At 41.7% G+C, this 15,205-nt stretch overlaps 1 protein-coding gene across 5 annotated transcripts in view; it reads left to right on the top strand.

The window, feature by feature from the left end:
• arnt2 (aryl-hydrocarbon receptor nuclear translocator 2) overlaps window positions 1-15,205 on the top strand; it is a 369,880-nt gene that overhangs the window by 58,672 nt on the left and 296,003 nt on the right. For all 5 annotated transcript variants that reach the window (XM_080214131.1, XM_080214130.1, XM_080214133.1 and 2 more), the window contains one exon: window positions 12,311-12,524. In XM_080214131.1, the coding sequence (XP_080070257.1) occupies window positions 12,311-12,524 (214 nt within the window). The remainder of the gene's footprint in view (window positions 1-12,310; window positions 12,525-15,205) is intronic.

The following is a 15,205-nucleotide window of genomic DNA, read 5'->3' as shown; positions in this document are numbered from 1 at the left end:
AGGCATAAAATGCATTGAGCTCATCAGGGAGGGCTGCATTTTACATATGTTCCTCTTGTTGCCTCTTATGCCTTTTATGTCTTGCTGACTTTGCCATTGTCAGTGGGGATCCGTGTGGCTAGCCTGGTACTCAAGCTTGGTACAGCACTATCTCTTGGCATCTTTGGATCTCCTTAGATCATATTTGGTTTTCTTGTATAGGTCAGGGTTGCCTAACTTAAATGCCTTAGCAAGGAGGCCATTTAGATTGTTGAGTCTGTACCAAGTCTTTCAAATCCAATTAGTCCCACGCCATTCTGTCCCAACATTTCCTTGTTGTTGTTTTCTCCTTCAAGTATTTATCTAATTCCACTTTGAAAGCTACTTTCAAATTTATATTCATTACCTGGTCAGAAAATGCATTCTAAATCCTCGCCACTCATTGTACAAAAAAGTTGTTGTTCTTGTTACTTCTAGTCTGTTTGCCAATCACGCATGGTGGCACTGCTGCCTCACAGGACCAGGAACCCGGGTTCGAATCCCAGCTTAGGCCACTCTGTGCGAAGTCTACACGTTCTCCCCGTGTCTGTGTGGGTTTCCTCCCACAGTCCAAAATATGTGCTGGTTAGATGCATTGGCCATGCTAAATTCTCCCTCCGTGTACCCGAACAAGCATCGGAGTGTGGCAACAAAGGGATTTTCACAGTAACTTCATTGCAGTGTTAATGTAAGCCTATTTGTGACACTAATAAATGAATTTTAAAACTTTGATCTAGCTATTAACCCAATACCGTTGGAAACACTTTCTTTCTTTATCTAAACCCTTTATGATTTTAAACATCAAATCACCTTTTAAGTTTTCTCTGCTTATAAGGTGAAATGCAGAATCACAGAATTGTTACGATAGAAGGAGGCCATTCACCCTTCATGTCTGCACCCGCTCTCCAAGCCAGCATAATGACTTAGTTCAAGTCTCCTGTTGTTTTCCCTTATCCTGCACATTGTTTCTATTCAAATAATCTACTGATGTCCTTTTGAATGTCTTGATCGAACCTACCTCCACCACACTACCAGGTGCATACTTATTATGTGGAAACGTTTTTTCTCACATCACATTTGCTTCTTTTGCTGTGCCCCCTCATTCTCAATCCTTTACGAGTGGGAACAATTTTTCCCATTCTGGCCCCCACCATGAATTTCAACGCGTCCACCAGATGTCCTCTTAGCCTTTCCTCCCCAAGAAGAACAGTCTTTATTTTCATAATTAAAGTTTCTCATTCCTGGAACCATTCTTGTAAATCTCTTCTGCATTCCCCCACTTCCAATATTGTAGCGCCCTGACCCGTACACAGTACTTGAGATGAGGTTTGACTAGTGTCCTATACAAGTTCATAGTCTTGTTGCTCTTGTATTCTATGCCTCTGTTAATAAAACCTAGATACAGAATGCTTTATTAACTGCTGTCTCCACCTTCCTGCCACCTTTACTGATTTATGCACATACATAGCTAGGTTCCTTTGCTTCTGCACACCCTTCAGAATTGTATCCCTTATTTTGTATTGTCTACCCATGTTCTCCCAACTGAAATGAATCACCTTGCACGTTTCCACATCTGCTATCTATCTGCGCATTCCACCAACTTGCCTATGTTGTTTTGAAGTTCTACTCTGTCTTCCTCACAATTTATAATGCTTTTGTGTTTTGCATAATATGCAGGCTTTGAAATTGTCGTTTGCACACCAATATCAGGAAAAGCATATGTTGCAATATTGACTTCTGAGAAGCTCTACTGCAAACCTTTCTCTAGCCTGAAAAATAACATAGAAAGAGTAAGCCATTCAGCCCGTCAGGCCTGCTCTGCCATTTAATAAGATCATGGTTGATCTAATAGTAACTTCATAGAACATCTAGTAATTAATAGTACATCTCGCCTACCCCTGATAACCTATCATCTCCTTGCTTCCCAAGGATCAATCCACCTCTGCCTTAAAAATGTACAGACTTTTCTGGAAGACAGTTGGAAAGACTCATGATCCTCTGTGGGAAGAACGTTCACCTCATCCTCATTTTAAATGGTCAATCCCTTATTTTTAAACAATAACCCCTAGTTCTAGATTCTCCCACAAGAGGAAATAACTGTTGAGACCCCTCAAGATCTTATGTTTCAGTCAAGTCACCCCTTACCCTTCTAAACTCCAGGAGTTACAAGCCTAGCCCCTCCAATCTTTCCTCATAAGATAACCCACAGATTCCTAGTAGTAGTCTGGTAAATCTTCTCTGAACTGCTTCCAACACATACCCTTAAATAAGGTGACCAATACTGTACACAGTTCTCCAAATGTGTTCTCACTAGTGCTCTGCATTTCTGAAGCATGAACTCTCGACTTTTGTATTCAATTCCCCTTGCAATAAAGGATAACGTTCTATTAACTTTCCTAATTACTTGCTGTACCTGCATATTAGCCTTTTGCGATTCATACACGAGGACACCTAGATCCCTCTGTACCTCAGAGCTCTACAATCTTTCACCATTTAGATATTAAGCTTTTTTATTCTTCCTGCCAAAATGGACAATTTCACATTTTCCCACATTATACTCCATTTGCCCACTCAATCTATCTGTATCTTTTGTAAGCTCATTATATCCCCTTCACAGCTTACTTCCCTACCTATCTTTGTCTCATCAGCAAATTTGGCAACCATTCCATCCATCCCGCTTTCCAAGTTATTTACATAAATTTTAAATAGTTGAAGCCTGTGGCACTGATTCCTGTGGCACACCACTTGTTGCACATTGTCAACCTGAAGAAGACTTATTTAAGTCTCCTGTGCTTACAGTTAGCCACCAATCTTCTATCCGTACCAATGTGTTAGCCCCTACATCATGAGTTTTTATCTTCCGCAAAAAATCTTTGATGTGGCAATTTATCAAATCTCTTCTGGAAATCTAAGTCCAGTACATTCACCAATTCCATAGCACGTTATTCCCTCAAAGAACTCCAGTAAGTTCGTTGAGCATTATTTCCCTTTCACAAAACCATACTGACTTTGCCTGATTACTTTAAACTTAACCAAGTGCCCTGCTATATCTTCTAGCATTTTCCTTATGGCACATGTTAAGCTAACTGGCCTGTAGTTTCCCCCTTTCTGTCTCCCTCCCCTTCTGAATAACGGAGTTACATCTGTTATCTTCCAATCTAATGGGATCTTCCTTGAGTCCAGGGAGTATCAGAGAATTAAAACGGATACATCAACTTAATTTAAGATGCAGAAATTAAATCCATCAGAATCCGGGCATTTATCAGCCTGCAGCTCCAAAAATCCCAGAAAGTCACTGATGTCTGACTGTGTTTCTGGTTCAATTATCTCTGGAAGAACCATACCACACTTTGTGGTGATAGATACTTTTTCCTTGTTGCCTGCTATAATAGGCTATTAGGATGTGGGTCCTTTCCTTTACTGCAAGGAGGGACTGATAGGCTTATTTAAGTAAGCTGCTTCTGGGGGAATGCGCCGATACAGGTCCCAAGCCATGGCTCTAAATCTGTCGCAAATTCTTTAAGGATCTCGCCTAATCTGCCAAACTCGGGTCTTGTGACAATACAAAGATTGGCCTTATATTTCTACAGTCGACCATTGCTCATTACAGCTGGGAAATCCTGCTGACTCTGCCAATTGTTGAATACAGACTTTTTGAGCTGGGAGTTGCTTGAATAATTGCATCTTTATTTTTTCTTCAGTACATGTTATCCCTTCAGTTCCTACTCAACTAATTTACACAGTCTGCTGTGTACGTTCCACTGCTATCTTTGTGTGATTTTAATACTTTTAATTGGCTCTCATTCACAGCATTGTGGGCGTGTCCATGTTTCTAGGTCAGTTGGTTAGCAGAGTACTTCTGTATTTTGTTTCAAATTTAATACATTAACTCTTATACCTGTTGGACAGTTGCAAGGGCTGAGGCTCCTGCACTGCTGCCCCCGGATCCCTTAACCTACCTCACTTGCAGTCACACCCTCCTTCACTGACCACTGAACAAATTGGAGGGCGTTACCCCAAGGGATGTGACCGCTTTCTGGAATGAATTGTCTAGATAACCTTTCCCCTGTCTGATGTGTCGCACTGTCTGCAGTTCAGCCTCCAGCTCAATAACTTGGAGTTGAAGTTCCTGCATCAATAAACATTAAACTGCAGATGTGTTTGGCCTGGATCACACTGGTATCCAGACGTTCTCACATCATGCAATCGCAGCACATCACCTGCCTTGCTATCCCCAGTATTTGAATTTGATTTATTGTCACATGTATTCACATACAGTGAAAAGTATTGTTTCTTGCGCGCTATACAGACAAAACATACTGATCGTAGAAGGGAAATGAGAGAGTGCAGAATGTAGTTTACAGTCATAGCTAGGGTGTAGAGAAAGATCAATTTAATGCAAGGTAGGTCCATTCAAAAGCCTGACAGCAGCAGGGAAGAAGCTGTTGTTGAGTTGGTTGATTCATGACCTCAGACTTCTATATTTTTTTCCCGAAGGAAGGAGGAGGAAGAGAGAATGTCTGGGGTCCTTAGTTATGCTGGCTGCTTTGCCAAGGCAGCTGGAAGTGTAAACGGAGTCAATGGATGGGAGGCTGGTTTGCGTGATGTATTGGGCTAAATTCACGACCTTTTATAGTTCTTTGTGTTCTTGGGCAGAGCAAGAGCCGTACCAAACTGTGACACAACCAGCAAGAATGCTTTCTATGATGCATCTGTAAAAGTTGGTGAGAGTTGGAGCTGACGTGCCAAATTTTATTAGTCTTCTGAGAAAGTGGAGGCGTTGGTGGGCTTTCTTAACTATAGTGTCGGCATGATGGGGGGAACCAGGAAAGGTTGTTGGTGATCTGGACACCTAAAAACTTGAAACTCTTGACCCTTTCTACTTCGAACCCATTGATGTAGATTGGGCATGTTCTCCTTTATGCTTCCTGAAATTGATTACAACCTCCTTAGTTCTGTTGATGTTGAGGGAGAGATTATTGTTGCCGCAGCAGATTCTCTATCCCATTCGTGTACTCTGTCTCGTCATTGTTTGAGATCCGATCCACTATGGTGGCGTCATCAGCAAACTTGAAAATGGAATTGGAGGGGAATTTGGCTGCACAGTCATAGGTGTATAAGGAGTCGTAGGTGTATAAGGAGTATAGTAGGAGGCACCGGTGTTGAGGATGATTGTGGAGATGGTGTTGTTGCCTATCTGTACTGATTGTGGTCTGTGAGTTAGGAAATTCTGGATACAATCGCAGAGGGAGGGGCCAAGGCTCAGGTCACGGAGTTAGGAGTTTGTATGAATTAATTAATAATTGCAAATTAATTTACAATTAATTTGCAATTATTAATTAATACACCTTCCAATAGGTTTTGGCACTGCCAGATATCATTACAATACCGATAAAATATTACAGTATATACGGATAAAACTCAGTTTCTAATGAGTCTCATTACTGACTTTCTTGCTCCTGTTATACCAAGATGGAAGTCAAATCCTGGAGGCTGAGAGTAGAAGCAAAAAGCATCTCCTCCCCACCTTAACCAAACTTCCTACTCAGCGCACTTCAATTTTTGCAGTAACCCTTACCTATAGCGCCTTTTTCAAACTCCATGCACTGAATTCCCTCTTTGAACCAAATTGCCAGATATATTCATTCAGTCACTGCATCACTCAGTCTGAAGTCTCCCCTCGCTGAACACATGCCTGTTACATCTTTTGCCATTATTCACTCTTTCCTATCACTGAACCAATTCTATATCCACATTCCCACTGTCCTTCTTAATTCCATGAGCTCTAACTTTTCTCAAAAATCTGGTGTGATGCTTATTGAATGCCTTTTGACCGTCCATATACACCACGTCAACAGCATTACCCTCACCGACCCTTTTTGTTACTTCAAAAACGCCAGCAAACATTTTCCTTTAAGAAATCCATGTTGGCTCTTCCTAAAAATCCACATTTTTTCATGTGATTATTAATTTTATCCTGAATGTTGTTTCCAGACGCTTCAACACCAAACTTATGTTGACTGATTGGCAGATACTGGGCTTAGCCTTACAAACCCTTTTGAACAAGGTGTCAAGTTTCCAATTCTCCAGAGCTTTGACACCAATTCAATTTTCAAATTTGCTGTTGACACCACCATAATGGGTCGGATCTTAAAAAATGATGAGACAGAGATAGAAAATCTGGTGAATTGGTGTGACGATAATAATCTCTCCTTCAATGTCAACACAACAAAGGAGATTGGCATTGATTTTAGGAAGTGTAATGGAGAACATTCCCTGTCTACATCAATATGGACATAGTAGAAATGATTGAGAGCTTCAAGTTTTTAGATGTCCAGATGACCAACAATCTGTCCTAACCCCCATGTTGACACTTTGGTTATGAAAGCCCACCAATGCCTCTACCTTCTTAGCTGACATGTCAAATTTCCTTTGTCTTCTATGACTTTCTCCAACCTTTACAGATGCATTATAGAAAGCATTCTTTCTGGTTGTATTACCAGTTGCTATGGCTCCTGCTCTGCCCAAGACCACAAGAAACTACAAAAGGTTGTGAACTTAGCCCAGTCTGTCATGCAAATCAGCCTTCGATCCATTGACTCCATCTACACTTCTCCTACTTCAGAAAAGCAACCAGCATAATTAAGGACCCCCTGCACCCAGGACATACTCTCTTCCACCACCTTCTATTGGGAAAAATATATAGAAGTCTGAGGTCATGTATCAACCCACTCAAGAACAGCTTCTTCCCTGCTGCCATCAGACTTTTGAATGGATCTACTTCACACTAAGTTGATCTTTCTATATACCCTAGCTATGATTTTAACATAACATTCTGTACTCTCTCTTTTCCTTCTCTCTGAATAGTATGCCTTGTAAGTCAAGCATGCAAGAAACAATACTTTCCACTGTACGCTAACACGTGTGACAATAAAATCAAATCATTTGCTCTGTCTGCATGCTCTTAGCCTGCGGTGTGACCACCAGGCTGTGCACAACAATGATTTCAGCCATCATTTAATTTTTCAAAACCTGGAGGACAAGTTTCTGCAGCCGGTGACACCTTCTCTTCATTTAGAGCACATGGTGTGTCAGTTACTTCCTGCATACCACAGGATGCACATTCCAGTCGTGCTGAGCTGACGTACCAAACCATAACTTTTAAAAATCATTCTTCTAAATAGAAAATTTACCAGTTACTCACCTGTCAGCTTCTTCCCCTGTAGTGAAGTTAGAGCCAGTTATTGGAGGCTGAAGAAAGATAAGAACTTCCCCATTCACCAAACTCCAACTAATGCAGCCCAAAACTGCACTCCAATGCAGACTCCTGGCTTTTGCAGTCTGTTCACATTACTGTAATCCTTGTCCACAAAGCCATCTCAGTAAATCACTTCTGTACTCTCTCTAGGACTTTCACACCCTTCCCTGGGTGAGGTGTACAGAACTGGACACACGACTTCTGCTGAGGCTGAACTAGCAATTTAGCGTTTCTTTAGATAGAAGGTCATCGATCTAAAATATTAAGTTTGTTTCTCTCTCCACAGATGCAGCTAGATTTGCTGAGTATTTCCAGCAGTTTCTGTTTCTGATTTCCAAAATCTGTAGCATTTTACTTTTATATATCTCAATACGTTGATCCTGGAGGATTTTGTTTCAGAAAATTGAAAGAATGAACTTGCTTTGATTGGGCTTGTTGGCAAATCTTGAAAATATGTTTCCCAGAAAATGAATGCAAGTGTGTCACTGATTTTGCGCATTGTATTCTGGTGGTTTCTCAGGGTTTCTGAGCTTGAGCAGTTGGAGTCACTGCAGAATAAAGTGTGTTCCAGGAAGTGGTCAGAAAAACGTTTATTTAATTATTTCATAATATGGGGATCACGATCATAACCAGCATTTGTCCCTCATCCCTAATTGCCTCCATCTTGAACCACTAGTCCACGTGGTACAGGTATAGGTACAGGTACGCCTGCAGTACTGTTTAGGAAGGGAGTTCCTAACAGCTGCATCTGTGTAGAGAGAAACAAACTTAACATTTCAGATCGATGACCTTCTACCTAAAGAAACACTAAATTGCCAGTTCAGCCTCAGCAGGACTCGTGTGTCCAGTTCTTGCACCTCACCCAGGGAAGGAAATGAAAGTCCTAGAGAGATTTACTGAGGTGGCTCTGTGGACAAGGATTACAGTAATGTGAACAGACTGCAAAAGCCAGAGTGTTTGTCTGCATTGGAGTGCAGTTTTGGGCTGCATTAGGAACTCCCTTGCTCCAGTGAGAGTGAGTGAACAGTAACTGGAACTCCCTTGCTCCAGTGAGAGTGAATGAACAGTGATATTGATCCAACTCAAGATGGTGTAGAGCTTGGAAGGGAACTTGGGATGGTGGTATTCCCACGTGCTGCCCTTGTCAGTTTAAGTGGTAGAGGTTGGAGCCATGGAAGGTGCAGTTGAGGAGCTTTGTTGAGTTGCTGCAGTGCATCTTTTGTGTGGCACATTCTGTTGCCACTGTTATGCCGATGGTGGAAGGAGTGAATACTCAATGTGGTGGATGAGGTGCCAGTCAAGTGGTCTGCATTGTCCTTGATAGTGTCAAGTGTTGTGAGAGCTGCTTTCATCCAGGCAAGTGGAGAATATTCCATTGCAGTCTTTACATCTGCTGCGTAGATGGTGGACAGACTTTTGGGAATTATTCACTTCAGACTTCCCAGATTCTCACCTGCTCTTGTCCCCACAGTATTTATTTTACCAGCGAACATCCCCACTTCTGACTTGGGGCTGGAAGGAAAGAGGCAGGCAGTGCACTGATCTGGGAGTGTGGTGCTCAATATTGATGGTCGCAGTGAATACCAGAGAAGGTGACAACACCATGGGGTGCAACCATCAACGTGAAACCCGTTGGCTGTATTTCCTCCTTGATGCCAGGGTGAATGAGGTCATTGAGGGTGTACAACATTCTGAGTGGAACCAATGACATAGAAGGGAAAAGCATTGTGGTCCCACAGTCTCAGGTGCTTAGTTAAAGTTAAAAAGCATGATTTCAAAGGTAGTCATCTCTGGATTACTCCCAGTGCCTCATGCTTGATTGAGATTAAAGTAGGGTTAATAAAATAGAACAGGTTAACATCTAGCGGAAGAGATGCTATGGATTCCTTGGGCATTTGGACCAATTATGGGGCAAGTGGGAAAACTTCAAGATTGAGTGGTGGCACTGCAACAGGGTTAAAACCAGTGTCTTTCATAGAATCCTTACACTGCGGAAAGAGGCCATTCAGCCCATCGAGTCTACACTGAGCACAATTCCACCCAGACCTTAAACCCATAACTCCTCATATTTACTTTGCTAATCCCTCTGACATTAGGATTAATTTAGAATGGCCACTCAATTTAACCCACACATCTTTAGACTGTGGGAGGAAACTGTTGGAGCACCGGAAGAAACCCATGCAGCCACGGGGAGAATGTAGAAACTCCACAGACAGCGACCCAAGGCCAGAATTGAACCCGGGTCCCTGGCTGTGTGAGGCAGCAGTGCTAACCACTGGGCCACCATGCCACCCCTTTGTGGGAAGATTAACAAATACTGTTGAGGAGAATTAACCTAATTTGGCAGATAGGTGGGCAACAGGATGAAGCGTTGTAGAGAGAAGAAACAAAATGCACAGAAAGTGTCATTAGGTTTAGAATATTAATGGAAAATGACAAGTTTAAAATTACCAGAGGAGCGTTCACGTCAGTGAGTTGAAAATCAGGTCCAGTTGGATCTCAAGCAAAGTGGCAGTTGAATGATGTGCCATATTTAAAGCTGAGATGGTTTAGGTACTGAGTAGATGCTTTCATGACAGAGAAGGAAAGAACATTCAAAACTAGAACTCCAATATGGTGATAGAAGATACAGAAAGAAGAAGCGTACAACAAGTGTAATACTTTTCAACATATGAATTAGGAATAGGAGTAGGCCACTTGCCCCTTGAGCCTGCTCTGCCATTCAATAAAATCATACTAATCTGACTGGAACCTCAACCCCACATTTCTGCCCCCCTTAACCTTTCAACCCCCCCTCCCCTTGTTGATCAAGAATCTATCTAGCTCTGCCTTAAAAATATTCAAAAATTCTGTTTCCACTGCCATTTGAGAAACAGAGTTCCAGAGACTCTCAACCTTCTGAGAGAAAAATATTCTCCTCACCTCCAGCTTAAATGAGTTACCCCGTATTTTTAAACAACAACTCCTAGTTCTAGATGCCTGAAAAGAGGAAACATACAGGAAGTAAGAGAAGAGGGGGAGTTGTGTTTTTGATTTGGGAGAACATCACGGCAGGACTGAGAGGGGATATATCCAAGGGTATATGGTAGAACTGTGAAATAAGAGGGGAAATTACCTTGGTAGGATTGTACTACAGGACCCCAAATGGTCAATAGTAAATTGAGGAGCAAATATGTTAGGAAATTACAGATAGCTCTAAGAAAAATAAGGTGGTATTAGTAGAGGACTTTAACTTCCCCAACATTGACTGGGACAGCCATAGTATTAGAGGGTTGGATGGAGAGAAATTTGTTGAGTGTACTCAGGAGGACTTTCTCATTCAGTATGTGGTTGATCTGACTAGAGACGGGGTGAAACTTGACCTCCTCTTGGGAAATAAGGAAGGGCAGGTGACAAAGTGTTAATGAGAGATCACTTATGGGACCAGTGACCATAATTCCATTAGTTTTAAGATAGCTATGGAGAATGATAGGTCTGGTCCAAAAGTTAAAATTCTAAATTGGGGCAAGGCCAATTTTGATGGTATCAGGCACGAACTTTCAACAGTTAATTGGTGGGGGGGTCTGTGGGAAGGCAAAGTGATGTCTGGTTAAGTGGGAGGCTTTCAAAAGTGTGTTAACCAGAGTTCAGGTAGGCACATTCCTCTTAGAGTGAAGGACAAGGCTGGCAGAAGTAGGGAATCCTAGATGACTCGGGATATTGAGGTCCTGGTCAAAAAGAAGAAGGCGGCACATGACTTGCGTAGGCAGTTGGGATCAAGTGGATCCCTTCAAGAGTATAGACGGTGTAGGAGTAGTGTTAAGAGAGAAATCACGAGGGTAAAAATGGGACACGAGATTCTTCTGTTTTACAATTTATTAGTGTGACAAGTGGGCTTATATTAATACTGCAATAAAGTTACTATGAAATTCCTCTTCATCTCAGAGCTCTGCAATCTCTCACGACTTTAATAAATAAGCTTTTAGACGGTTAAAGGCTTTTTTATTCTTCCTGCTTAAATGGAAAATTTCACATTTGGCCACATTATACTCCATTTGTCAGACTTTATTTCCCACTCAACCTATCTATTTCCTTTTGCAATCGTCTTCATCCTTGTAAAAATTTACTTTCCTTCCTATCTTTTTATTATTAGCAAGTTTATCAACTATACCTTCAATCCCTTCATCCGAGCCATTGATATGAAGAGTAAAAAGTTGTGGGTCCAGCAGTGATCCCTGTGGCACACCACGCAGCGGTCGCATCCTGCCAACAGAGGAGAACTATCTCAATAACAAAGAAGAATGACCAAAAGGGGACGGAGAGAAAATATGAGAATAGATCTGTGGCTGACTTTAAGAGAACCCAAAAATCTTTGATAAATATATCTCTTAATCTGCAGATGAGGGTGAATGTTCTTGTAGATCATAACTGAAATGTTTATATTATGCATAAGAACATAAGAACATAAGAAATAGGAGCAGGAGTAGGCCATCCAGCCCTTCGAGCCTGCCCCGCCATTCAATAAGATCATGGCTGATCTGTTGTGGCTCAGTTCCACTTTCCCGCCCTCTCCCCATAACCCTTAATCCCCTCTCTTATCAAGAACCCATCAACCCGCTTCTTAAAAATATTTAGCGAGGCAGCCTCCACCACTTCAACGGGCAGAGAATTCCAGAGATTCACCACCCTTTGAGTGAAGAAGTTCCTCCTCAACTCCGTTCTAAACCGCCTCCCCTTTATCTTGAGGCTGTGCCCCCTAGTCCTACTGTCTTTTTTGAGCGGGAAGAGTCTCTCCACCTCTACCCTATCCATCCCATTCATCATCTTATACGTCTCAATGAGATCTCCTCTCATTCTTCTAAACTCTAACGAGTACAAGCCTAGTTTATTCAGCCTCTCCTCATAGCTCAACCCCCTCAACTCCGGCATCAGCCTAGTAAACCTCCTCTGCACTCCCTCCAGGGCCAAAATATCAATGCAGCCAGTAAGGAATAGTGAAATATTCTATCTTGCAGCATTTTAACCAACATCTTTTCTTTTCCTTTCCTTTCCAAGGAGTTGAAACATCTGATTCTGGAGGCAGCAGATGGATTCCTTTTTGTAGCTGCCGCTGAGACTGGAAGAATCATCTATGTGTCAGACTCTGTTACACCTGTTTTAAACCACCCGCAGTCTGAATGGTTTGGGAGTACCTTGTATGATCAGGTTCATCCAGATGATGTGGAGAAATTGAGAGAGCAGCTGTCAACATCGGAAAGTTCGATGACTGGTAAGCGTTTTGTCTGGTAATGACAGATTGGCCTGTCAGAGAATGTAAAATCTGCTTGAAAGTTAATGAAGTATCAGAATTGCATTGTCTCTGTACAGCTAACATACCAGTTCTGGGTTTAAACAGAAAATGCTTGTGTGTCCAAAAATCAGTAACACTAAATGCTTGAAAATTAATGAAATATAAAAGCAAATCTAATAAATGGAATGAATGAGAATGGTTGACATTTGAACTTTATCATCACCTTCATTCTCAATTCATTTGCTCACAAAGATTTATAACAAGGAAGAGAGCAGCACTCATTCTGGTTGAGTTATGCCACCATAGAAAGATCTCCAGAACAAAAGGAGGGCATTCTGCTTGTTGCATCTGCGCTGGCCAGAAAATATGTTTACAAGCCGAATTCCATTGTCCATCCCTTGATCTGTGGCCTTGTAGGTTGCAGCATCTCAACTGCAGATCCAAGTTTGTTTTTAAATGTAATGAGGGTTTCTGCTTCTACCTCCTTGTCTGGGTCGTGAGTTCCATACCATGCTCTGGGAGGGAAAAATGTTCTGTAATCCTCCTCTAATCATTTTACCAATATCTTCAAATCTGTGCCCCTTGTTATTGATGTCTCTACTAAGGGAAATAAGTACTTTCTATCCACACCGCCCCTCAGAATTTTATACACCTCAGATAAGTCTCCCCACTGCCTCCTCTGTTCCAAAGAAAGTGCTCCCAGCCTGTCCAATCTTTCCTCAGAGCTAGAATTCTCCATCCCTGCAGCATCCTCAAATCTCTTCTGTAACCTCACAAGTATGATGACATCCACCCTGTTAGGCAGTGACCAGGCTGTATACTGTTTCAGTATTTGGTGTTTTATACAGTTCTTGCGTAACCTTCCTGCTCTTGCACCCTAGGCCTCAGCCAATGAGGAATCCATAACATTTTATTGACCACCTTATCAATTTGTCCTGCTATCTTCACGATCTGTGCACTGCAAGATCCCTCTGTTCATCTGTAATTCTTAGTACTGTGCCATTTATTATAGATTCCCTTACCTTATTTGTCCTCCCACAATACATCACTTCTCATTTCTCCAAATTGAATTATCTTTGCCATTTTTCTGATCAGTTCATTGATATTTTTCTGCAGCTTTCTTGTTCACTATCAATCACATGACCATTTTTATATCCCCACTATATGAACAGCAAGGAGCCTAGTGCTGCAGAACCTCACTAGAAAGAGCTTTCTGATCACATAAATGTCCTTAACTTTTTATTTTGTGCTATTGAGCCAATTTCAGATGCAATATGCCACCTTTTCTTGGAACTCATGAACTTTTAATTTTTTGATTAAGAGGGACCTTGTTAAATAACCTGTTAAAATCTAGGTAGTCTATGTTAAAAGTGTAACCTGCATCCTTGTTACCTGCTCAGAAAACTTCAGTCAGGTTGGCCACCTTCCCTTGACAAAGTAAAGCTGACTGTCTTTGATTAATCTGTGCCCCTCTAAATAATGATTTATATTGTCTCAGAACTTTATCCAATAATTTGTCCACCACATACATTAGGCTGACTGGCCTGCATTAAGTTAGCTTATCCCTTTCTCTATTTTTAAACGGTGGTAAAATATTTAAGTTTATTTATTAGTATCACAAATAGGCTTACATTAACACTGCAATGAAGTTACATGAAAATCCTCTAGTTGTCACACTCTGGCATCTGTTTGGGTACACTGGGGGAGAATTTAGCATGGTCAATGCACCTAACCAGATGAAACAAAACTTTAATTGTCACAAACAGACTAAAACACTATTGACTAATCATTATTGTTGTAGGTAGCTTACACTTTAAACTACAAAACAAGTTGTTTAGGAAGCTATTACAAAGTGATTTTTAGCTCCCGAGAGTTTATTTCTGTTCCTTTCGAACACAGCCAGCTAACTTATATAAGAGCTTTCATAGTGACGGTTCTTGTCTGATGATTTACCATCTGAGACAAGTTAGGCATATCTTCCAGACTTGTTTCAAATCTGTACAGATTTGATCTTTTCAATCAGTGTGTGAGTTCCCACTTGCATTCCCACACGGTGAAGTATAAAGACTTACAACCTCCAGCCATTGCTACGTCCTAGATCCTGGCAAACTGCCCATGACGGTAAACTTCCAGAGACATCTTAGAAACCCTTCACCTCATAAAATCCATGTATGTGACAATGTGAATCACTTAAGCTTTTGGATTGTGGGAGGAAACTCACGCAGACATGGGGAGAATGTGCAGACTCCGCACAATGACCCAAGCCGGAAGTCGAACCTAGGTCCCTGGTGCTGTGAGGCAGCAGTGCTAACTACTGTGCCACCACGCTGCTCAAGTGTTAGCAGCACTCCAGTATCCATTATGTAGCTAGAGATGATTGGAAAATGATGGTCCGATTACAGCAATCAAGGAGGCCATTCGGCTGATTATGTCAGTGTTGGCTGTCTGCAAGAGCAACTTAGCTAGCCCCCCTCCCTTACCTTTCCCAGTAGCCCTGAAAACTACCTCTCAGGTATTTGTCCAGTTCCTTTTTGAAAGTCATGATTGACACTGCTTCCACCACACTGTTCGGTAGTGCATTTCAGATCTCAACCGTAGACATTTCTTCTCACGTTGCCATTGGTTCTTTTGCCAATCATCTTCAGTTATTGTTTTCTGGG

Source organism: Carcharhinus amblyrhynchos, chromosome 28, assembly GCF_965287045.1.
Source record: "Carcharhinus amblyrhynchos chromosome 28, sCarAmb.v2.hapA, whole genome shotgun sequence".
Taxonomy (NCBI): Eukaryota; Metazoa; Chordata; class Chondrichthyes; order Carcharhiniformes; family Carcharhinidae; genus Carcharhinus; species Carcharhinus amblyrhynchos.
Note: the sequence above shows the minus strand (reverse complement) of the source record. Positions and strands in the feature narration are given on the sequence as shown.